General features: G+C 40.9%; 2 protein-coding genes across 2 annotated transcripts; both read right to left on the bottom strand.

Annotated features, from left to right (window-relative positions):
• Positions 1–5,176: 5,176 nt before the first annotated feature.
• Positions 5,177–12,874, bottom strand: LOC121845361 (zinc finger protein 239-like). Its single transcript, XM_042316567.1, has 2 exons — positions 12,844–12,874; positions 5,177–6,559 (listed from the first exon to the last, which is right to left on the bottom strand). Exons 1-2 carry the CDS (start codon positions 12,872–12,874, stop codon positions 5,571–5,573), a joined length of 1,020 nt encoding a protein of 339 aa, XP_042172501.1. The 3' UTR covers positions 5,177–5,570.
• A 1,317-nt stretch (positions 12,875–14,191) lies between these two features.
• On the bottom strand, positions 14,192–22,748 carry LOC112239569 (zinc finger protein 239-like). The gene is made up of 2 exons (XM_042316563.1): positions 22,441–22,748; positions 14,192–15,243 (listed from the first exon to the last, which is right to left on the bottom strand). Exons 1-2 carry the CDS (start codon positions 22,709–22,711, stop codon positions 14,504–14,506), a joined length of 1,011 nt encoding a protein of 336 aa, XP_042172497.1. The 5' UTR covers positions 22,712–22,748; the 3' UTR covers positions 14,192–14,503.
• Between the last annotated feature and the right edge of the window lie 604 nt (positions 22,749–23,352).

The following is a 23,352-nucleotide window of genomic DNA, read 5'->3' as shown; positions in this document are numbered from 1 at the left end:
CTTAATTTTTTAAATATGTTTACATTCGCAACTTTATTTTTCATTTTCACGATTTATTTCATTTTGAATTCAATACACATGGCGTGAATTTGACCCCATAGGAGTCTACTGCAGAATTGAGAGGGGTTGTATGAAACCAATCAGTACATTTTATTTATTTTTTTTTATTTTACAAATTTATTTAACTAGTTCAGGGGCAAGTCAACCCTGAATTGTTCCCTTTGAAGAAACAAATTTTTATTTTCAATGATATCTCAGACAGCACTGGGCATCTGGTGAAGGTCAACAACATAATTCAAGTGAAATTAGTGTTGTAAATATGTATGGTATAAATTACAATCTGTCTTTGCAATTACAGTCTTCTTGTTAATTTCAGCCTCATATTTCTCTTTGATATATTAACTATTAGAATATATTAAAGGATGTATTACTATTAGAATGAAAGGCTGGGCATCTGGTGATCTGATATATTACTGTGAAGGTCAACAACATGATATATTACTATTAGAATGAAAGGCTGGGCATCTGGTGAAGGTCAACAACATGATATATTACTATTAGAATGAAAGGCTGGGCATCTGGTGAAGGTCAACAACATGATATATTACAACAACATATTAGAATGAAAGGGGCATCTGGTGAAGGTCAACAACATGATATATTACTATTAGAATGAAAGGCTGGGCATCTGGTCAACAACATGATATATTACTATTAGAATGAAAGGTCATCTGGTGAAGGTCAACAACATGATATATTACTATTAGAATGAAAGGCATCTGGTGAAGGTCAACAACATGATATATTACTATTAGAATGAAAGGCTGGGCATCTGGTGAAGGATATATTACTATTAGAATGAAAGGCAACAACAACATGATATATTACTATTAGAATGAAAGGCATCTGGTGAAGGTCAACAACATGATATATTACTATTAGAATGAAAGGCTGGGCATCTGGTGAAGGTCAACAACATGATATATTACTATTAGAATGAAAGGCTGGGCATCTGGTGAAGGTCAACAACATGATATATTACTATTAGAATGAAAGGCTGGGCATCTGGAAAGGCTGAAGGTCATGAAGGTCAACAACATGATATATTACTATTAGAATGAAAGGCAACAACATGATATATTACTATTAGAATGAAAGGCATCTGGTGAAGGTCAACAACATGATATATTACTATTAGAATGAAAGGCATCTGGTGAAGGTCATCTATTAGAATGAAAGGCATGAAGGTCAACAACATGATATATTACTATTAGAATGAAAGGCATCTGGTGAAGGTCAACAACATGATATATTACTATTAGAATGAAAGGCATCTGGTGAAGGTCAACAACATGATATATTACTATTAGAATGAAAGGCTGGGCATCTGGTGAAGGTCAACAACATGATATATTACTATTAGAATGAAAGGCATCTGGTGAAGGTCAACAACATGATATATTACTATTAGAATGAAAGGCATCTGGTGAAGGTCAACAACATGATATATTACTATTAGAATGAAAGGCATCTGGTGAAGGTCAACAACATGATATATTACTATTAGAATGAAAGGCATCTGGTGAAGGTCAACAACATGATATTACTATTAGATATTGGTGACTATGATATATTACTAAATATATTACTATTAGAATGAAAGGCATCTGGTGAAAGTCAACAACATGATATATTACTATTAGAATGAAAGGCATCTGGTGAAGGTCAACAACATGATATATTACTATTAGAATGAAAGGCTGGGCATCTGGTGAAGGTCAACAACATGATATATTACTATTAGAATGAAAGGCATCTGGTGAAGGTCAACAACATGATATATTACTATTAGAATGAAAGGCTGGGCACACTTTTTTTAGTGTGGAAAAAGTACAGAAGTTTCGGTATACCACTATTATATACTAACCTCTGGTGTAAATGGGACACGGGCACAGAAGGAGCAAAGGAGACAAGACCAAAAAAGGCAACATGAAAAACAAGCTCTTAAAAAATATAAAAAAGATTTGGAATTTGATATATCGCACAGCCCTAGGTACAGAGAGTAAGTAGTCATTCAAAAAGCATGATAAACACCATTATTGCACACAGAGTGATTCTATTAAACTTATGTGACTTATTAAGGACAGTTTTTACTCCTGAACTTATTTTGGCTGGCCAATAACAAAGAGGTTGAATACTTATTGACTCAGGACATGTAAGCTATTCATTTGTAAAAAAAAAAAAAAAATTTAAAAATTCACTGTGGGGTATTGTGTGTCGGCCAGTGACACAAAATCTCACGCAAATCAATTTTCTAAGTCAGGCTGTAACACATCAAAATGTGGGAAAAAGTCAAGGGGGTTGTGAGTATTTTCTGAAGGCACTATTTATTCTCCAAGAATCAATGGCTATATATCGTTCATTTAAAAGTTTTTTTAAAAACTGCATGTACTAATCACAGTTTTCCCCTTTAACAATTCCTACAGTACTGAACAACATATTCAAGTGTAGAACTTCAGTAGAATGCCACTTTAAAACCACACATTAGTTCAACAACGGCATAGTTTGTGCCCCTGTTTAAGACAGTACTCACTGGTAATAATCAGATCTTCAGTCTCCTCCTCCATTCCTTCCTCCTCATCCTCTTTCACTCCCAAAACATCTTCCTCCTTTCTTTTATTGAAATAGCCTCCTCTTCCTCTTTCACTCCAAAAGGTTCTCTCTCTTCTTTCACTTTATCATCCTCTTTCTTCTTTCAATGTGATAAACTCCTCGTCCTCCTTTTTAATTCTGAAAGATTCTACCTCTTCCTTCTTTCACTTCAAAAGGTTCTCTCTCTTCTTTCACTTTATCATATCAATGTCTCCTCTCCTCCTTTTTAATTCTTTCTACTTCCTTCAAAAAGGTTCTCTCTTCTTTCACTTTATCATCCTCTTTCTTCTTTTACTCCAAAAGGTTCTCTCTCTTCTATCACTGTAACATCCTCCTCTTCTTTCAATATGAAAGCCTCCTCTTCCTCCTTTTTCATTCGGAAAACGTCCTGCTCTCCTTTTATTGTAATATAATCCTCTTCTTCTTCTTTTACGACAATGTTCAGCCCCAGAGCTTCTTTCTCCGTCCAGCTGACGACCGCTTCTTTAGCAGGGGGCGAGTAACTTCGTGAGCTCATGGTCGGTGATGTGCCACCATACTGCCACCTAGAGGGGTGGTGTTGGAACAGTTATTAAAGTCATGGTTGGTGATTTAACTTTAACCTGCAGTTATGGAACGTTTTCTCGCAAGTATCATTTTAATTGGCCGATTCCTCCCGATGACCCGGATGGAATCATGTCATCCTTCCTCAACCCCATAGGACAGGGATCATCAACTAGAATCAGCCGCATGACGATTTTCTTTTTCTTGAGCGGAATGTCGGGGGCCGGAACAGAAATACAAATAATTTGTAGAATTTGTATACTTCCTTAACCAATAGGAAAGTCCCACCCAGTTGATGACCTGGATGGAATCATGTGATACTTCCTTAACCAATAGGAAGTCCCACCCAGTTGATGACCTGGATGGAATCATGTGATACTTCCTTAACCAATAGGAAGTCCCACCCAGTTGATGACCTGGATGGAATCATGTGATACCTCCTTAACCAATAGGAAAGTCCCACCCAGTTGATGACCTGGATGGAATCATGTGATACTTCCTTAACCAATAGGAAAGTCCCACCCAGTTGATGACCTGGATGGAATCATGTGATACCTCCTTAACCAATAGGAAAGTCCCACCCAGTTGATGACCTGGATGGAATCATGTGATACCTCCTTAACCAATAGGAAAGTCCCACCCAGTTGATGACCTGGATGGAATCATGTGATACCTCCTTAACCAATAGGAAAGTCCCACCCAGTTGATGACCTGGATGGAATCATGTGATACCTCCTTAACCAATAGGAAAGTCCCACCCAGTTGATGACCTGGCTGGAATCATGTGATACCTCCTTAACCAATAGGAAAGTCCCACCCAGTTGATGACCTGGATGGAATCATGTGATACCTCCTTAACCAATAGGAAAGTCCCATCCTGACTGCTTTGTAATGCTGGAAACCCTCAGTGTCCGTGCCAAAATGTGTTCCATCTGTCTTAGAGTCCGACACCTCACTCTGTTTCTCATCTCTCTTCCCCAATCTAGATCAATTAGTCCTCTGTGTTTAGTTCACATAATATCATTTAAAAGTTTGCGTGAAGGTGTCTGTGATAGAATACAACAAATGTAGACATGAATAAATACATTTCTATAGCTTCCTAAATAGTTTTTTAGAATGGTGGTGGAGTACCAAAATGGAGGCGCAGTGGCTTCAAAACAGCACCCCATTCCTCTCATCTAGTGTGTATATATATAAAATCGAGGTCTGGTATTGGAGGTCATTCCACACTCTGTGTTCTACTACCCAGGTCTGGTGTTGGAGGACATTCCACCCTCTGTGTTCTACTACCCAGGTCTGGTGTTGGACATTCCACACTCTGTGTTCTACTACCCAGGTCTGGTGTTGGAAACATTCCACTCTCTGTGTTCTACTACCCAGGTCTGGTGTTGGACATTCCATTCTCTGTGTTCTACTACCCAGTTCTGGTGTTGGAGGACATTCCACTCTCTGTGTTCTACTACCCAGGTCTGGTGTTGGAGGTCATTCCACTCTCTGTGTTCTACTACCCAGGTCTGGTGTTGGAGGTCATTCCACTCTCTGTGTTCTACTACCCAGGTCTGGTGTTGGAGGACATTCCACACTGTGTTCTACTACCCAGGTCTGGTGTTGGAGGTCATTCCACTCTCTGTGTTCTACTACCCAGGTCTGGTGTTGGACATTCCACACTCTGTGTTCTACTACCCAGGTCTGGTGTTGGACATTCCACACTCTGTGTTCAACTACCCAGGTCTGGTGTTGGACATTCCACACTCTGTGTTCTACTACCCAGGTCTGTGTTCTACTACCCAGGTCTGGTGTTGGACATTCCACACTCTGTGTTCTACTACCCAGGTCTGGTGTTGGACATTCCATTCTCTCTGTGTTCTACTACCCAGGTCTGGTGTTGGAGGTCATTCCACTCTCTGTGTTCTACTACCCAGGTCTGGTGTTGGAGGACATTCCACTCTCTGTGTTCTACTACCCAGGTCTGGTGTTGGAGGACATTCCACTCTCTGTGTTCTACTACCCAGGTCTGGTGTTGGAGGTCATTCCACTCTCTGTGTTCTACTACCCAGGTGTGGTGTTGGACATTCCACTCTCTGTGTTCTACTACCCAGGTCTGGTATTAGAGGACATTCCACTCTCTGTGTTCTACTACCCAGTTCTGGTGTTGGACATTCCACTCTCTGTGTTCTACTACCCAGGTCTGGTGTTGGAGGACATTCCACTCTCTGTGTTCTACTACCCAGGTCTGTTGTTGGAGGTCGTTCCACACTCTGTGTTCTACTACCCAGTTCTGGTGTTGGACATTCCACTCTCTGTGTTCTACTACCCAGTTCTGGTGTTGGACATTCCACTCTCTGTGTTCTACTACCCAGGTCTGGTGTTGGAGGTCATTCCACTCTCTGTGTTCTACTACCCAGGTCTGGTGTTGGAGGACATTCCATTCTCTGTGTTCTACTACCCAGGTCTGGTGTTGGACATTCCATTCTCTGTGGATCTACTGTGTGCATTTTCTGATGTTTAATCAGATCTCTTAAATCAGAGTATCTCTTCTCACATTGATCACAGCTATAAGGCTTCTCTCCAGTGTGAGTTCTCTGGTGGGATTTAAGGTTGGTTGACTGAGTAAAACTCTTCCCACACTGATCACAGCTATAGGGCTTCTGTCCTGTGTGAGTTCTCTGGTGTGATATCAGGTTATTTGACTGAGTAAAACTCTTCCCACACTGATCACAGCTATAGGGCTTCTGTCCTGTGTGAGTTCTCTGGTGTGATATCAGGTTATTTGACTGAGCAAAACTCTTCCCACATTGATAACAGCTATAAGGCTGCTCTCCTGTGTGTGTTCTCTGGTGTAGTAATAGTCCCCTTGACGTGGTTAAGCTTATTCCACAGTCAGAGCAGTGGTAATGCTTCTCTCCCGTGTGTATTCTCTGGTGTGCAGTCAGGTTAGCTGAGGTAGCAAAACTCTTCCCACATTGATCACAGCCATAAGTTTTCTCTCCTGTATGAATTCTCAGGTGTGATTTCAATGAATGTGATCTGGAGAAAGTCATGCCACACTGTGAGCAGCGATAAGGTTTCTCTCCTGTGTGGATTCTCTGGTGTATTTTAAGTTCTGACGAAGAGGTGCATCTCTTCCCACATTGATCACAGTTGAAAAGCTTCTCACCTGTGTGAATTCTCAGGTGTAATTTTAGTGAATCTGATCTTGAATAACTCTTCCCACATTCAGAGCAGCGGAGCGGTTTCTTCCCTGTAGGCGTAAGCTGGTGTTTAATGAGGTGTTCTGATGTGGAGAGGCTCTTCTTCTCTGCTTCCTCAGAATCAGGATGTTGTTGAGGCTCCCCGGATGATCCACTATAGTCATATCTCTCTCCTGTGTGAACGACAAAGTCAGACGGTCAATGGAGTGAATGATTCGATTATTTTACAAATTTTGGACAATTGTCTTCTAAGTATTTTTTGGGGGGGGGTTCGTTTTTGGTCCACCAGTCACCGTGGCAGGCAGATTGGGAAAAAAAAAACGACCATCCAAAATATTTTTTTTCCACTATGAATACAAAATAATAAATAAAAATTAATAAGCATTCTTTGTCATTGTTGTAAAAACAAGAAATGTAAGTATGAAGTAACGTGGTATGTTACTCAATGTAATTTCATTTTTGTGATATGAGTCTTTTAACCAATGTGGGTTAAAATAATTAATTTGGACACAATAGTAATGATGAACAGTTGACCAAGTGAACATCAAGAATCAGCAAAGTGCCTCCATATCACTACACACCACACCGTCCTGACTGATACAATGCTGATTGGTGCAGTTGCCTTATTATTATAGTTCTACACTGACATGTATCACAAGGAGCACATGTGATCCTACGTTTATAGTTAGGAGCACACAAATATATTTAGGAGCACATGTGATCCTACGTTTATGGTTAGGAGCACACAAATATATTTAGGAGCACACAAATATAGTTAGGAGCACACAAATATAGTTAGGAGCACACAAATATAGTTAGGAGCACACAAATATAGTTACGAGCACACAAATATATTTAGGAGCACAACTAAAGTATGAGTCTTTTATTGACATGTTTTTTGTTGGGGTGATCCAGTTTCAGTGAAGCACAATTTTCCCCTCAAATAGGTGTCATTAGGATAGACCAAAAATGTTCAGCTGTCCCTTTAAGGTGTGGTCCGATACCGTGGTAACAGGGTACTGGGTGTGTCTTTAAGTGATAGATGAGGATGGTGATCTCTGATGTCTCTTCAGTAGCAGCAGAGTGTGGGAGCAAACTAACTAACATTGAATGATAATCTCTGATGTCTCTTCAGTGGGAGCAAACAAACTAACATTGAATGATAACCTCTGATGTCTCTTCAGTAGCAGCAGACAGTGGGAGCAAACGAACTAACATTGAAAAACAACCTAGTGAGTAAACAAAACGATGAATGTTCCCCCCACATTGTGAGATGTTATGAGTGTTTGTTTCTACAAGGGCATTGTTGGTCTGAGGTTTTAGGTATCTGTAGAAGCACTTTGTGACACCTGCTGAAGAGCTTTTTAAAATACATTTCATTGATAGATGTCTTTAGAAAACGTTACTTAGTGTATTAAAGTAGTCAATGCTTTGCTTGTGACTCTTTAAACTTGTTGCATGCACTTTCAGTTTGTGTTGGTTGTGTTTCGCTTTTACGTTTTTACGCTGATAGGGACTGAATGGTAAATCATGTTGGTGTTTATGCTTATAGGGACTGAATGGTAAATCATGTTGGTGTTTATGCTGATAGGGACTGGATGGTAAATCATGTTGGTTTTTATGCTTATAGGGACTGGATGGTAAATCATGTCATTTTTATGCTTATAGGGACTGAATGGTAAATCATGTTGGTGTTTATGCTTATAGGGACTGGATGGTAAATCATGTTGGTTTTTATGCTTATAGGGACTGAATGGTAAATCATGTTGGTTTTTATGCTTATAGGGACTGAATGGTAAATCATGTTGGTGTTTATGCTTATAGGGACTGGATGGTAAATCATGTTGGTTTTTAATAGGGACTGAATGGTAAATCATGTTGGTTTTTATGCTTGTAGGGACTGAATGGTAAATCATGTTGGTTTTTATGCTTATAGGGACTGAATGGTAAATCATGTCGGTTTTTATGCTTATAGGGACTGAATGGTAAATCATGTCTTTTTATGCTTATAGGGACTGAATGGTAAATCATGTTGGTTTTTATGCTTATAGGGACTGAATGGTAAATCATGTTGGTTTTTATGCTTATAGGGACTGAATGGTAAATCATGTTGGTTTTTATGCTGATAGGGACTGAATGGTAAATCATGTTGGTTTTTATGCTTATAGGGACTGGATGGTAAATCATGCTGGTTTTTAGCTTATAGGGACTGAATGGTAAATCATGTTGGTTTTTATGCTGATAGGGACTGAATGGTAAATCATGCCGTGTTTATGCTTATAGGGACTGAATGGTAAATCATGTTGGTTTTTATGCTTATAGGGACTGGATGGTAAATCATGTTGGTTTTTATGCTTATAGGGACTGAATGGTAAATCATGTTGGTTTTTATGCTTATAGGGACTGAATGGTAAATCATGTTGGTTTTTATGCTTATAGGGACTGAATGGTAAATCATGTTGGTTTTTATGCTGATAGGGACTGAATGGTAAATCATGTTGGGTTTTGTGATAGGGACTAAATCATGTTGGGTTTTATGGGGACTGAATGGTAAATCATGTTGGTTTTTATGCTGATAGGGACTGAATGGTAAATCATGTTGGTTTTTATGCTGATAGGGACTGAATGGTAAATCATGTTGGTTTTTATGCTGATAGGGACTGAATGGTAAATCATGTTGGTTTTTATGCTTATAGGGACTGAATGGTAAATCATGTTGGTTTTTATGCTTATAGGGACTGAATGGTAAATCATGTTGGTGTTTATGCTTTTAGGGACTGAATGGTAAATCATGTTGGTTTTTATGCTTATAGGGACTGAATGGTAAATCATGTTGGTGTTTATGCTTATAGGGACTGAATGGTAAATCATGTTGGTGTTTATGCTTGTAGGGACTGAATGGTAAATCATGTTGGTGTTTATGCTTATAGGGACTGGATGGTAAATCATGTTGGTGTTTATGCTTATAGGGACTGAATGGTAAATCATGTTGGTGTTTATGCTTATAGGGACTGAATGGTAAATCATGTTGGTTTTTATGCTTATAGGGACTGAATGGTAAATCATGTTGGTTTTTATGCTGATAGGGACTGGATGGTAAATCATGTTGGTTTTTATGCTTATAGGGACTGAATGGTAAATCATGTCGGTTTTTATGCTTATAGGGACTGAATGGTAAATCATGTTGGTTTTTATGCTTATAGGGACTGAATGGTAAATCATGTTGGTTTTTATGCTTATAGGGACTGAATGGTAAATCATGTTGGTTTTTATGCTGATAGGGACTGAATGGTAAATCATGTTGGTTTTTATGCTTATAGGGACTGGATGGTAAATCATGCTGGTTTTTATGCTTATAGGGACTGAATGGTAAATCATGTTGGTTTTTATGCTGATAGGGACTGAATGGTAAATCATGGGTTTACTGGGACTGGTAAATCATGTTGGTTTTTATGCTTATAGGGACTGGATGGTAAATCATGTTGGTTTTTATGCTTATAGGGACTGAATGGTAAATCATGTTGGTTTTTATGCTTATAGGGACTGAATGGTAAATCATGTTGGTTTTTATGCTTATAGGGACTGAATGGTAAATCATGTTGTTGGTTTTTATGCTGATAGGGACTGAATGGTAAATCATGTTGGGTTTTATGCTGATAGGGACTGAATGGTAAATCATGTTGGGTTTTATGCTGATAGGGACTGAATGGTAAATCATGTTGGTTTTTATGCTGATAGGGACTGAATGGTAAATCATGTTGGTTTTTATGCTGATAGGGACTGAATGGTAAATCATGTTGGTTTTTATGCTGATAGGGACTGAATGGTAAATCATGTTGGTTTTTATGCTTATAGGGACTGAATGGTAAATCATGTTGGTTTTTATGCTTATAGGGACTGAATGGTAAATCATGTTGGTTTTTATGCTGATAGGGACTGAATGGTAAATCATGTTGGTTTTTATGCTTATAGGGACTGAATGGTAAATCATGTTGGTTTTTATGCTGATAGGGACTGAATGGTAAATCATGTTGGGTTTTATGCTGATAGGGACTGAATGGTAAATCATGTTGGTTTTTATGCTGATAGGGACTGAATGGTAAATCATGTTGGTTTTCATGCTGATAGGGACTGACTGGTAAATCATGTTGGTTTTTATGCTTATAGGGACTGAATGGTAAATCATGTTGGTTTTTATGCTTATAGGGACTGAATGGTAAATCATGTCGTTTTTATGCTGATAGGGACTGGATGGTAAATCATGTTGGTTTTTATGCTTATAGGGACTGGATGGTAAATCATGTCATTTTTATGCTTATAGGGACTGAATGGTAAATCATGTTGGTTTTTATGCTGATAGGGACTGAATGGTAAATCATGTCGTTTTTATGCTTATAGGGACTGAATGGTAAATCATGTTGGTGTTTATGCTGATAGGGACTGAATGGTAAATCATGTTGGTGTTTATGCTTATAGGGACTGGATGGTAAATCATGTTGGTTTTTATGCTTATAGGGACTGGATGGTAAATCATGTTGGTGTTTATGCTTATAGGGACTGAATGGTAAATCATGTTGGTTTTTATGCTGATAGGGACTGAATGGTAAATCATGTTGGTGTTTATGCTGATAGGGACTGAATGGTAAATCATGTTGGTGTTTATGCTTATAGGGACTGGATGGTAAATCATGTTGGTTTTTATGCTTATAGGGACTGGATGGTAAATCATGTTGGTGTTTATGCTTATAGGGACTGAATGGTAAATCATGTTGGTTTTTATGCTTATAGGGACTGAATGGTAAATCATGTTGGTTTTTATGCTTATAGGGACTGAATGGTAAATCATGTGTCATTTTGGAGTCTCTTTTCTCATTGGAAGTAAAAATGGAAGCAGCACTGAACAGAAATCTAATCACGACATGTAAAGAGTTAGTCCCGTGTTTCATGAGACTATAATGTAAAGAGTTAGTCCCGTGTTTCATGAGACTATAATGTAGTGTTAGTCCCGTGTTTCATGAGACTATAATGTAGTGTTAGTCCCGTGTTTCATGAGACTATAATGTAGAGTTAGTCCCGTGTTTCATGAGACTATAATGTAAAGAGTTAGTCCCGTGTTTCATGAGACTATAATGTAGAGTTAGTCCCGTGTTTCATGAGACTATAATGTAAAGAGTTAGTCCCGTGTTTCATGAGACTATAATGTAGAGTTAGTCCCGTGTTTCATGAGACTATAATGTAAAGAGTTAGTCCCGTGTTTCATGAGACTATAATGTAGTGTTAGTGCCGTGTTTCATGAGACTATAATGTAGTGTTAGTCCCGTGTTTCATGAGACTATAATGTAAAGAGTTAGTCCCATGTTTCATGAGACTATAATGTAAAGAGTTAGTCCCATGTTTCATGAGACTATAATGTAAAGAGTTAGTCCCGTGTTTCATGAGACTATAATGTAAAGAGTTAGTCCCGTGTTTCATGAGCCTATAATGTAGTGTTAGTGCCGTGTTTCATGAGACTATAATGTAAAGGGTTAGTCCCGTGTTTCATGAGACTATAATGTAGAGTTAGTCCCGTGTTTCATGAGACTATAATGTAAAGAGGCTGGTGAGATTTTCCATACGCACAAAAAAAAAGCTTATTTCAATCAAATTTGTTTACATCCCCGTTAGTGAGCAAGATAATCCATCCACCTGACAGGTGTGGCATATCAAGAAGCTGATTTAACAGCATGATCATTACACAGGTGCACCTTGTGCTGGGAACAATAAAAGGCCACTCTAAAATGAGCAGTTTTGCCACATCAACACAATGCCACAGATGTTTCAAGTGTTGAGGGAGCGTGCAATTGGCATGTTGACGGCAGGAATGTCCACCAGAGCTGTTACTAGATAATTGAATGTTAATTTCTCTGTGATAAGCCACCTTCAATGTTGTTTTAGAGAATTTGGCCTCACAACCTCAAACCACATCTTTGGCGTCATTTGCGTGAGTGGTTTGTTGATGTCAACATTGTGAACAGAATGCCCTATGGTGGGGTTATGGTATGGGCAGGCATAAGCTACGGACAACTGACACAATTGCATTTTATCGATGGCAATTTAAATGCACATAAATACTGCAACGAGATCATGAGGTTCATTGTTAGGCTTTTTTTTTTTAAAGGTATCTGTGACCAATAGATGCATATCTGTATTCCCAGTCATGTGAAATTCATAGATTAGGACCTAATTCATTTATATCAATTGACTGAAACTGTTGCATTTTACGTTTATATTTTTGTTTCGTATAAATAACATTCACTTCCAGCTAGCTACTAATTCTGTTGCAGAAGAGGGGACAGTGGACGGTCCTCCGCCTTGCCGTAGCTACCGTTAGCTGTGCTCCGTGGTGATGGCACCATACTGCTATGCTGCATTCAACTGCAACGGTGAAACATTAAATGTTACAACAACCCGTAGCTACCGTTAGCTGTGCTCCGTGGTGATGGCACCATACTGCGATGCTGCATTCAACTGCACCGGTGAAACATTAAATGTTACAACAACCCGTAGCGACCATTAGCTGTGCTCCGTGGTGATGGCACCATACTGCAATGCTGCATTCAACTGCACCGGTGAAACATTAAATGTTACAACAACCCGTAGCGACCATTAGCTGTGCTCCGTGGTGATGGCACCATACTGCAATGCTGCATTCAACTGCACCGGTGAAACATGCAGTGCAAAAACTATATAAAAAAATAAATTCAGTTTAAATGTTTACAACAACCCAAGTTTTTTTGCTATTTGGAAATATTAAATACGTTTTGATTAAGGTTGCGGGGCATATTATGCACATCTGCAAGCATTGCAGCAAAGGCTCTTTTGTTTTAATATGTTAAAAGACTGTATACAGAATCCTATGTACATGCGTGGACATTACAAAGGGCCATATGTTTTCTAATAAATCAATGGCCAGTTTGGGCCAGTTATTTGCACGGTTTTCTGTTATAACAAACATAATAGGCTATGATAAATATAATAATATATAATATGGCAAATTAGTTGTTTTATCAATATGTCCTGTCTGCTGATTGAGTTTGACAGGGGGGCAGTATTGAGTAGCTTGGATGAATAAGGTGCCCAGAGTTAACTGCCTGCTACTCTGTCCCAGATGCTAATATATGCATATTATTTATTAGTAGTATTGGATAGAAAACACTCTGAAACTCTCTGTTTCTAAAACTGTTTGAATGATGTCTGTGAGTATAACAGAACTCTTATGGCAGGCGAAAACCTGAGAAAAATCCAACCAGGAAGTGGGAAATCTGAGGCTTGTAGTTTTTTTTAAAACTCAGCCCCTATTGTAGATACAGTGGGATATTGGTTATGTTGCGGTCACGACGGTTAGTGATACATTTTTATCTCTATTTGTGCTTTTTGTGACACCTCTTTGGCTGGAAAAATGGCTGGGTTTTCTGTGACTTAGGGGTGACCTAACATAATCGTTTGTGGTGCTTTCGCTGTAAAGCATTTTTGAAACCAGACACTGTGGCTGGATTAACAATAATTGTATCTTTAAAATGGTGTAAAATACTTGTATGCTTGAGGAATTTTAATTATGAGATTTTTGTTGTTTTGAATTTGGCGCCCTGCACTTTCACTGGCTGTTGGCGAGGTGGGACGCTCCCGTCCAACATGTCTCAGAGAGGTTAAAGCCACACTGTAAGATACAAATCATCAGTGGGCCAACAATGCCAATGTAAACAATGGAACAAATGCATCACATCCAAATATCACTTGATTATCTGTAGTGCTGGAGGAATGACACACCCAGATAAACACACACACATAGAGTTTAAGAAATGACCATTTAAACACATGGAATCTGATATGCTCTATATTCAAACTGACAAACTCCATATTCAATTCATGTTTTCTAATAAAAACAAACAAATATATGTTTGAGTACACTTTGCACCATTTAATTTCATGTGGTATAAACAGGTAAACACATTATCAGTCAACATAAGACAATTGGAGAACTGTGTATGTTCTCTGATGAATTTTAAGTTAATGTGAAGTGAAATATCAATATACCCACTAGGAAAAGAAATTAAGTCAATGTGATGTGACATAACAATTTACAAACTAGGGGAAGGCTTCTTCCCTCCTGCGTGGATTCTCACGTGACTTTTAAGTGACCGTGATGAGGAATAGGTCTTTCCACAGTCTGAGCATTGGTAAGGCTTTTCTCCCGTGTGGATTCTCTCATGCACTTTCAGGTGTGCTAACTGGGTAAAACGTTTTCCACACTGGGAGCAGCGATGAGGCTTATCTCCTGTGTGTGTCCTCTCATGTCTTTTTAGGTTCCCTAACTCTGTAAAATCCTTCCCACACTGGGAGCAGTGGAAAGGCTTTTCTCCTGAGTGTATTCTTTTATGTTTTTTCAGGTTCCCTAACCGTGTAAAACTCCTTTCACACTGGGAGCAGTGGAAAGTCTTATCACCTGTGTGTGTCCTCTCATGTCTTTTCAAACTTGCTAACAAGGAAAAACTATTTTCACACTGGGAGCATTGGAAAAGCGCATCTCTTGTGTGGATCCTCTCATGTCTTTTCAGGCTTGCTAACAAGGAAAAACTCTTTCCACACAGAGAGCATTGGTAAGGCTTCTCCCCTGTGTGTATTCTCTCATGTGCTTTCAGGTGCCCTAACTCTGCAAAACTCTTTCCACACTGGGAACATTGAAAAGGCTTCTCTCCTGTGTGCAATGTCCTATGCACTTTCAGGGACCCTAACCGGGTAAAACTCTTTCCACAGTCGGAGCAGTGGTGTGGTCTTGCTGATTTGTACGTCTCTGGTTCCTCTGAGTCTGGTCTTTCTCCTGCCAAAAGACAGAGTATTTATTTAAGTAGAGAGAGAGACCTGAATGAAACCTCCATGTGACAAAACTGACTTCCTTTGAAGTTTAATCCAAATCAGAGCCAGGTTTCCAATCATTTAATAATTTAAACAATTATTTGTTTTTAAAAACAACTGTAGAACATGGTGCTTGCACTGCCACAGGCCTACTTCTATGTGTAATCAGGCCAGGTAGCCTACAGGCCTACTTCTATGTGTAATCAGGCCAGGTAGCCTATAGGCCTACTTCTATGTGTAATCAGATCAGGTAGCCTATAGGCCTACTTCTATGTGTAATCAGGCCAGGTAGCCTATAGGCCTACTTCTATGTGTAATCAGATCAGGTAGCCTACAGGCCTACTTCTATGTGTAATCAGGTCAGGTAGCCGAGAGGCCTACTTCTATGTGTAATCAGGCCAGGTAACCTACAGGCCTACTTCTATGTGTAATCAGGTCAGGTAGCCTACAGGCCTACTTCTATGTGTAATCAGGTCAGGTAACCTACAGGCCTACTTCTATGTGTAATCAGGCCAGGTAGCCTACAGGCCTACTTCTATGTGTAATCAGGCCAGGTAGCCTACAGGCCTACTTCTATGTGTAATCAGGCCAGGTAACCTACAGGCCTACTTCTATGTGTAATCAGGCCAGGTAGCCTACAGGCCTACTTCTATGTGTAATCAGGCCAGGTAGCCTACAGGCCTACTTCTATGTGTAATCAGGCCAGGTAGCCTAGAGGCCTACTTCTATGTGTAATCAGGCCAGGTAGCCTACAGGCCTACTTCTATGTGTAATCAGGCCAGGTAGCCTACAGGCCTACTTCTATGTGTAATCAGGCCAGGTAGCCTACAGGCCTACTTCTATGTGTAATCAGGCCAGGTAGCCTACAGGCCTACTTCTATGTGTAATCAGGTCAGGTAGCCTACAGGCCTACTTCTATGTGTAATCAGGCCAGGTAGCCTACAGGCCTACTTCTATGTGTAATCAGGTCAGGTAGCCTACAGGCCTACTTCTATGTGTAATCAGGCCAGGTAGCCTACAGGCCTACTTCTATGTGTAATCAGGTCAGGTAACCTAAGGCCTACTTCTATGTGTAATCAGGCCAGGTAGCCTACAGGCCTACTTCTATGTGTAATCAGGCCAGGTAGCCTACAGGCCTACGTCTATGTGTAATCAGGTCAGGTAACCTACAGGCCTACTTCTATGTGTAATCAGGCCAGGTAGCCTACAGGCCTACTTCTATGTGTAATCAGGCCAGGTAGCCTACAGGCCTACTTCTATGTGTAATCAGGCCAGGTAGCCTAAGGCCTCTTCTAGAATCAGGCCAGGTAGCCTACAGGCCTACTTCTATGTGTAATCAGGCCAGGTAACCTACAGGCCTACTTCTATGTGTAATCAGGTGAGTGTCTTTACGCAAGATTGACAGGAGCGCTCCAAAAAAACTCGTAAACGCAATGAAATAAACACTAACTAGCCTAGACAGTGCTCTCGGCAAACAACGTGTCCATGACAACGGTAAGACTGTAGTAACATAGTGAACGCATTAACAGAAATTACCGTAACCAAACTAACATTGTATATTAGAAATGATGGTAATTAACGGTAAATGTACTACTGGTGATACTAGCGTGACATTAATACTATGCATGTCAGTCTCTCTTGGATAAGAGTTGAGGAGAGACTGACTGCATCACTTATTCTTTTTATAAGAAACATTAATGTGTTGAAAATCCCAAATTGTTTGCATAGTCAACTTACACACAGCTCTGACACACACACTTATCCCACCAGACATGCCACCAGGGTCTTTTCACAGTCCCCAAAATCCAGAACAAATTCAAGAAAATGTACAGTATTATACAGAGCCCTTGTTGCAAGGAACTTCCTTTCATCTCATATTGTTCAAATAAACAGCAAACCTGGTTTCAAAAAGCAGATAAAGCAACAACTCTCCCCTATTTGACCTAGACAGTTTGTGTGTATGCATTGATATGTAGGCTACGTGTGCCTTTTTAAAATGTATGTAGTTCTGTCCTTGACCTGTTCTTATCTATTGATGTTCTGTATTATGGGTCATGTTTTGTGTGGAACCCCAGGAAGAGTAGCTGCTGCTTTTACAACAGCTAATGGGGATCCTAATAAAATACCAAATACCATCCCCGCGGCCTCCGCAATGGATTAGTCCACTCAGACAGGCCTCTACAATGGATTAGTCCACTCAGACAGACCTCTACAATGGATTAGTCCTCTCAGACAGACCTCTACAATGGATTAGTCCACTCAGACAGACCTCTACACTGGATTAGTCCACTCAGACAGGCCTCTACAATGGATTAGTCCACTCAGACAGGCCTCTACAATGGATTAGTCCTCCAGGCAATGGATTAGTCCACTTAGTCAGACAGGCCTCTACAATGGATTAGTCCACTCAGACAGACCTCTACAATGGATTAGTCCACTCAGACAGGCCTCTACAATGGATTAGTCCACTCAGACAGGCCTTTATAATGGATTAATCCACTCAGACAGGCCTCTACAATGGATTAAACCTGACTGACATCTACAAGTGACCAACTATTCACCTGACTGATCTACATCTACACCTGAAGTGACCAGGTATCCACCTGACTGACATCTACAAGTGACCAGGTGTCATTTGTTTGTTTAGGGATCCACCTGCTGCAAACGAGGTAAATCCAGGGGGCGAATATAATGAACAAACAACTGTTCATGACTCCACTAATTCGCTAAGAGCAGGGGCAATTAGAACTCAGATCAAGAATATAAATGTTCTGATCTTTGATCAACGCTGGGAATGCAATAAGTGGGTAAATGCTAATTAACAAAATAAAAAGGTCAGTAAACAGTGTTTACCCTCTGCTACTTCCCTGTTTATTTCACATTGTTTGTAACTTATTCTGTACATAATGTTGCTGATCGAAAAGAGCGTCTAGATATCAGAACAGCGATTACTCACCTCGAACTGGACAAAGATTATTTTCTTTACTGAGTCCAACGCAAAGGATATCCTGCTTCCCCGGCCCAAATCCCCGTCATTCGCGCGAAGAAAAGACGGATAATACAGGGGGCGGAGATCGGGGTGCCTTGTGAGAAGTCGTTGGTGAGTGGGTAAACCACCTCTACCATACGTTCTATTGGCCAATAGAGAGGGTAAACCACCTCTACCATACGTTCTATTGGCCAACTTGCAATTGCTGGAGAATAAACTGGATGAGCTCCGTTCGACATGATCCAACGCTGTAATATCTTATGTTTCATGAGTCATGGCTGAACGACGACATGGATAATATAGAGCTGGCTGGGTTTTCCGTACATTGGCAGGACAAAACAGCTACGTCTGGTAAAACGAGGGGTGGGGGCTGTGTCTATTTGTCAATAACAGCTGGTGCGTCATGTCTAATATTAAAGAAGTCTCAAGGTATTGTTCGCCTGAGGTAGAGTACCTCACGATGAGCTGTAGACTAAACTATATATTCATAGTTAATTTTCTCATGATGAGCTGGAGTTGCACACTATCTACCAAGAGAGTTTTCATCTATATTATTTGTAGCCGTCTATTTACCACCACAAACCGATGCTGGCACTAAGACCTCACTCAACGAGCTCTATAAGGCCATAAGCAAACAAGAAAATGCTCATCCAGTAGTGGCGCTCCTAGTGGCCAGTGACTTTAATGCAAGCAAACTTAAATCCGTTTTACCTAATTTCTATCAGCATGCCACATGTGCAACCAGAGGAGAAAAAAAAAACTCTAGACCACCTTCACTCCACAGACAGAGACGCATACAAAGCTCTCCTTCACCCTCCATTTGGCAAACCTGACCATAATTCTATATTCCTGATTCCAGCTTACAAGCAAAAACTAAAGCAGGAAGTACCAGTGACTAGCTCAATACGGAAGAGTTCAGATAACATGGATGCTACTAGGGATGCATGACATATCAGTGAACATATCGGAATCGGACGATATTAGCTAAAAATGCCAACATCGGTATCGGCCCGATGTCTAGTTTAACGCTGATGTGCAAACCCGATGTCAAAGCTGACTTGCATACCTATATAAAATAGAAAATAAAAGTATGTCATTGACAGTAATGCAAATTAATACAAATAGTAGAATTATGCCATACTTTTTTTTTGAAGGCTAACCGCAAAGTCCACTATTGTGGCTAATCCTTATTGTGGCTAGCTTCACATAGATGGGTCCAACCACCATTAATCACATAAGAACTGCCTTATAAATAGGGGTTATTTTAGATGATGACACCGAGCTATATACAGTGCCTTGCGAAAGTATTCGGCCCCCTTGAACTTTGCGACCTTTTGCCACATTTCAGGCTTCAAACATAAAGATATAAAACTGTATTTTTTTTGTGAAGAATCAACAACAAGTGGGACACAATCATGAAGTGGAACGACATTTATTGGATATTTCAAACTTTTTTAACAAATCAAAAACTGAAAAATTGGGCGTGCAAAATTATTTGATGAATCGTTGTGACAAACTAAATACGAGTGATAGTGTAATCAATGTGTAATAACTACGTTAAAAAAATTAACGAACACGTTAAAATATTATGTGACGTCATATTCAGGTCCTGATTGGTCAACAAGCTTATTGGACACGTCAAATAGTGTTATTTGACATGCAAAGACCCAAACTGCGTTCCATAGTATGAGAAATCCTGGTTGAGAATGAAACGACTGAACAACGAAACAGGAAGTAAGTGAAAGAAATAGGTTTTGATTATGTTTACTGGCCAACAAAATAACTTATTGGTCAGTGTGTTGTGTGTGTGTAACCTTTATTTAAGTAGGCAAGTCAGTTAAGAACAAATTACTTTTTTCAATGACTGCCTACCATGGCCAAACTCGGACGACACTGGGCCAATTGTGCGCCACCCTATGGGACTCCCAATCACGGCCGGATGTGATACAGCCTGGATTCGAACCAGGGACTGTAGTGATGCCTCTTGCACTGAGATGCAGTGTCTTAGACCATCCGCACATCTGCACCGCGCTAAAGGCTAGAGCTGCCACTGTCAAGGAGCGAGACACTAATCCTGAAGCTTTTGAGAAATCCTGCTATGCCCTCACACAAACCATCAAACAGGCAAAGCGTCAATACAAGATTAAGATTGAATCCTACTACACCAGCTCTGATGCTCGTCGGTGGTGGCATGGCAGGGCTTGCAAACTATTACAGACTGCAAAGGGAAACCCAGCCGCAAGCTGCCCAGTGACGCGAGCCTACCAGACGAGCTAAATGCCTTTTATGCTCCCTTTGAGGCAAGCAACACTGAAGCATGCATGAGAGCACCAGCTGTTCCTGGATGACTGTGTGATGACGCTCTCCGTAGCCGATGTGAGCAAGACCTCTAAATAAGTCAACATTCACAAGGCTGCGTGCCAGACAGATTACCAGGAAGTGTACACAGCGCATGTCCGGACAACACCTATTCCCCCTCAGGAGACTGAAAAAATTTGGCATGGGTCCCCAGGTCCTCAAAAGGTTTTCCAGCTGGATCATCCTGACCGGTTTCATCACCGCCTGGTATGGCAACTGCTCGGTATCCGACCGTAAGGCGCTACAGAGGGTAGTGCGTAGGGCCCAGTACATCACTGACGCCAAGCTTCCTGCCATCCAGGAACTATATACCAGGCGGTATCAGAGGAAGGCCCAAACCATTGTCAAAGACTCCAGTCACCCAAGTCATAGACTGTTCTCTCTGCTACCGCACGGCAAGCTGTACCAAAACGCCAGGTCAATGTCCGAAGGGCTCCTTGGCAGCTTCCACCCACAGGCCATAAGACTGCTGAACAATCAATCAAATGGAGACCCAGACTAGTAGAAAAAGTAGGAAGGGAAGCGCTACTAAGGTACTCAATAGTACATTTTGGTAGATAGAAGAGACAGGTATTTTGGTAGATAGAAGAGACAGGTATTCTGGTAGACAGAAGGTGCTCTTTGGTAAAAGGGGTAAATTGGTCATCAAAAAGAAAGGAGGACCAAGGCACTCTTCATATAATCGATTAAAATGCCTTTTTATGGCATGTTCAATAGAAATAAAGTTTAAAAAATCTGACGCGTTTCGGCTGCATGGCCTTCGTCAGGGAGTACAAAGAAATAAACCCAGACTATTTACATTGACACCACCCCTACCTACATGTACATTTACACTGCTGGTGCTCACTGTTTGTCTATGCATGGTCACTTTACCCCTACCTACATGTACAAATTGCCTAGACTGGCCTCCACCCCCGCACATTGACTCGATACCGGTGCCCCTGTATATAGCCTCGTTATTGTTATTATATATATATTTTTTACCCCATTTTCTCCACAATTTCGTGGTTTCCAATTGGTAGTTACAGTGTTGTCTCATCGCTGCAACTCCCATACGGACTCCGGAGAGGCGAAACACAACCCGACCAAGCCGCACCGCTTCTTGACACAATGCCCACTTAACCCGGGAAGTACCAACGTGTCGGAGGAAACACTCTGCACCTGGCTACCGTGTCAGCGTGCACTGCGCCAAGACTGCCACAGGAGTCGCTAGTGCGCGATGGGACAAGGACATCCCTGCCAGACAAACCCTCCCCTAACCTGGACAACACTGGGCCAATTGTACACCGCCCCCCAGGGTCTCCCGGTCGCGGCTGGCTGCGACAGAGCCTGACTCAAATCCAGAATCTCTATCGTTATTGTTATTTTATTGTGTTACTAAGAAACATTTTTTTTTTTAAAATACAATTTATTTTCTAAATATTTTCTTAACCCTTATTTTTCTTATCTACGTTGTTTGTTCAGGGCTTGTCAGTAAGCATTTCACGTTAAGATCTACACCTGTTGGAATCCGCACATGTGACATACAATATTTGATTTGATTCCGTCTGTGTTGTTTGCTGTTAAAGCATAGAAAATAAACAGCGAGTAGCAGAAGTGGAAAAACAATGGGGGGAGGTCGAAGTTTGGTGTAAGTTTGTGGTAGGCTATATACAATTAATTTAAAAGTAAAAAATGCATGTCCCTTTAACAATTCCTACAGTCCTGAACAATATATTCATGTGTAGAACTCCAGTAGAATGCCCCTTTAAAACCACACACACACATTAGTTTAACAAGGGTAGTTTATGCCCCTGTTTTTAATCCAATACTCACTGGTGTTAATCAGATCGTCTGTCTCCTCCTCCTCTCCTTCCTCCTTGTCTTTGTTTGAGAGAGCCCCCTCCTCCTCCTCTCTGAAAGGTTCTTCCTCTTTTTTTACTGTCACGTCACCCTCCTCTTCCTCTTTCAATGAGATGGCCTCTTCCTCCTTTTTCATTCTTAAAGGTTCTTCCTCCTCTTCCTCCTTTTTGATTCTTAAAGGTTCTATCCCCTCTTCCACGCTGATATCCTCCTCTTCCTCCTTTTTAATTCTGAAAGCATCCATCTCTTCCTCTTCCACTGTGACAGCCTGTATCCACTCTTCCTCTTCCACTGTAACAGCCTGTATCCACTCTTCCTCTTCCACTGTGACAGCCTGTATCCCCTCTTCCTCTTCCACTGTGACAGCCTGTATCCCTCTTCCTCTTCCACTGTGACAGCCTGTATCCCCTCTTCCTCTTCCACTGTGACAGCCTGTATCCACTCTTCCTCTTCCACTGTGACAGCCTGTATCCCCTCTTCCTCTTTCACTGTGACAGCCTGTATCCACTCTTCCTCTTCCACTGTGACAGCCTGTATCCACTCTTCCTCTTCCACTGTGACAGCCTGTATCCCCTCTTCCTCTTCCACTGTGACAGCCTGTATCCTCTTCCTCTTCCACTGTGACAGCCTGTATCCCCTCTTCCTCTTCCACTGTGACAGCCTGTATCCCCTCTTCCTCTTCCACTGTGACAGCCTGTATCCCCTCTTCCTCTTCCACTGTGACAGCCTGTATCCCCTCTTCCTCTTCCACTGTGACAGCCTGTATCCCCTCTTCCTCTTCCACTGTGACAGCCTGTATCCCCTCTTCCTCTTCCACTGTGACAGCCTGTATCCCCTCTTCCTCTTCCACTGTGACAGTCTGTATCCCCTCTTCCTCTTCCACTG

The sequence above is a fragment of the Oncorhynchus tshawytscha genome, unplaced genomic scaffold (assembly GCF_018296145.1).
Source record: "Oncorhynchus tshawytscha isolate Ot180627B unplaced genomic scaffold, Otsh_v2.0 Un_contig_540_pilon_pilon, whole genome shotgun sequence".
NCBI lineage: Eukaryota > Metazoa > Chordata > Actinopteri > Salmoniformes > Salmonidae > Oncorhynchus > Oncorhynchus tshawytscha.
This window is presented reverse-complemented; position numbering and strand designations above follow the sequence as displayed.

Bases quoted from the DNA above. Each gene is read 5' to 3' on its own strand.
- LOC121845361 (XM_042316567.1), bottom strand. From the start codon at position 12,874: ATGGTGCCATCACCACGGAGCACAGCTAACG. The intron at 6,560-12,843 runs GTAGCTACGGGT...TCGTTCACACAG, and splicing joins ACCACGGAGCACAGCTAACG to GAGAGAGATATGACTATAGT.
- LOC112239569 (XM_042316563.1), bottom strand. From the start codon at position 22,711: ATGGATGCTTTCAGAATTAAAAAGGAGGAAGAGGAGGATATCAGCGTG. The intron at 15,244-22,440 runs GTGAGTATTGGA...GTCTTTTGGCAG, and splicing joins AGACGATCTGATTAACACCA to GAGAAAGACCAGACTCAGAG.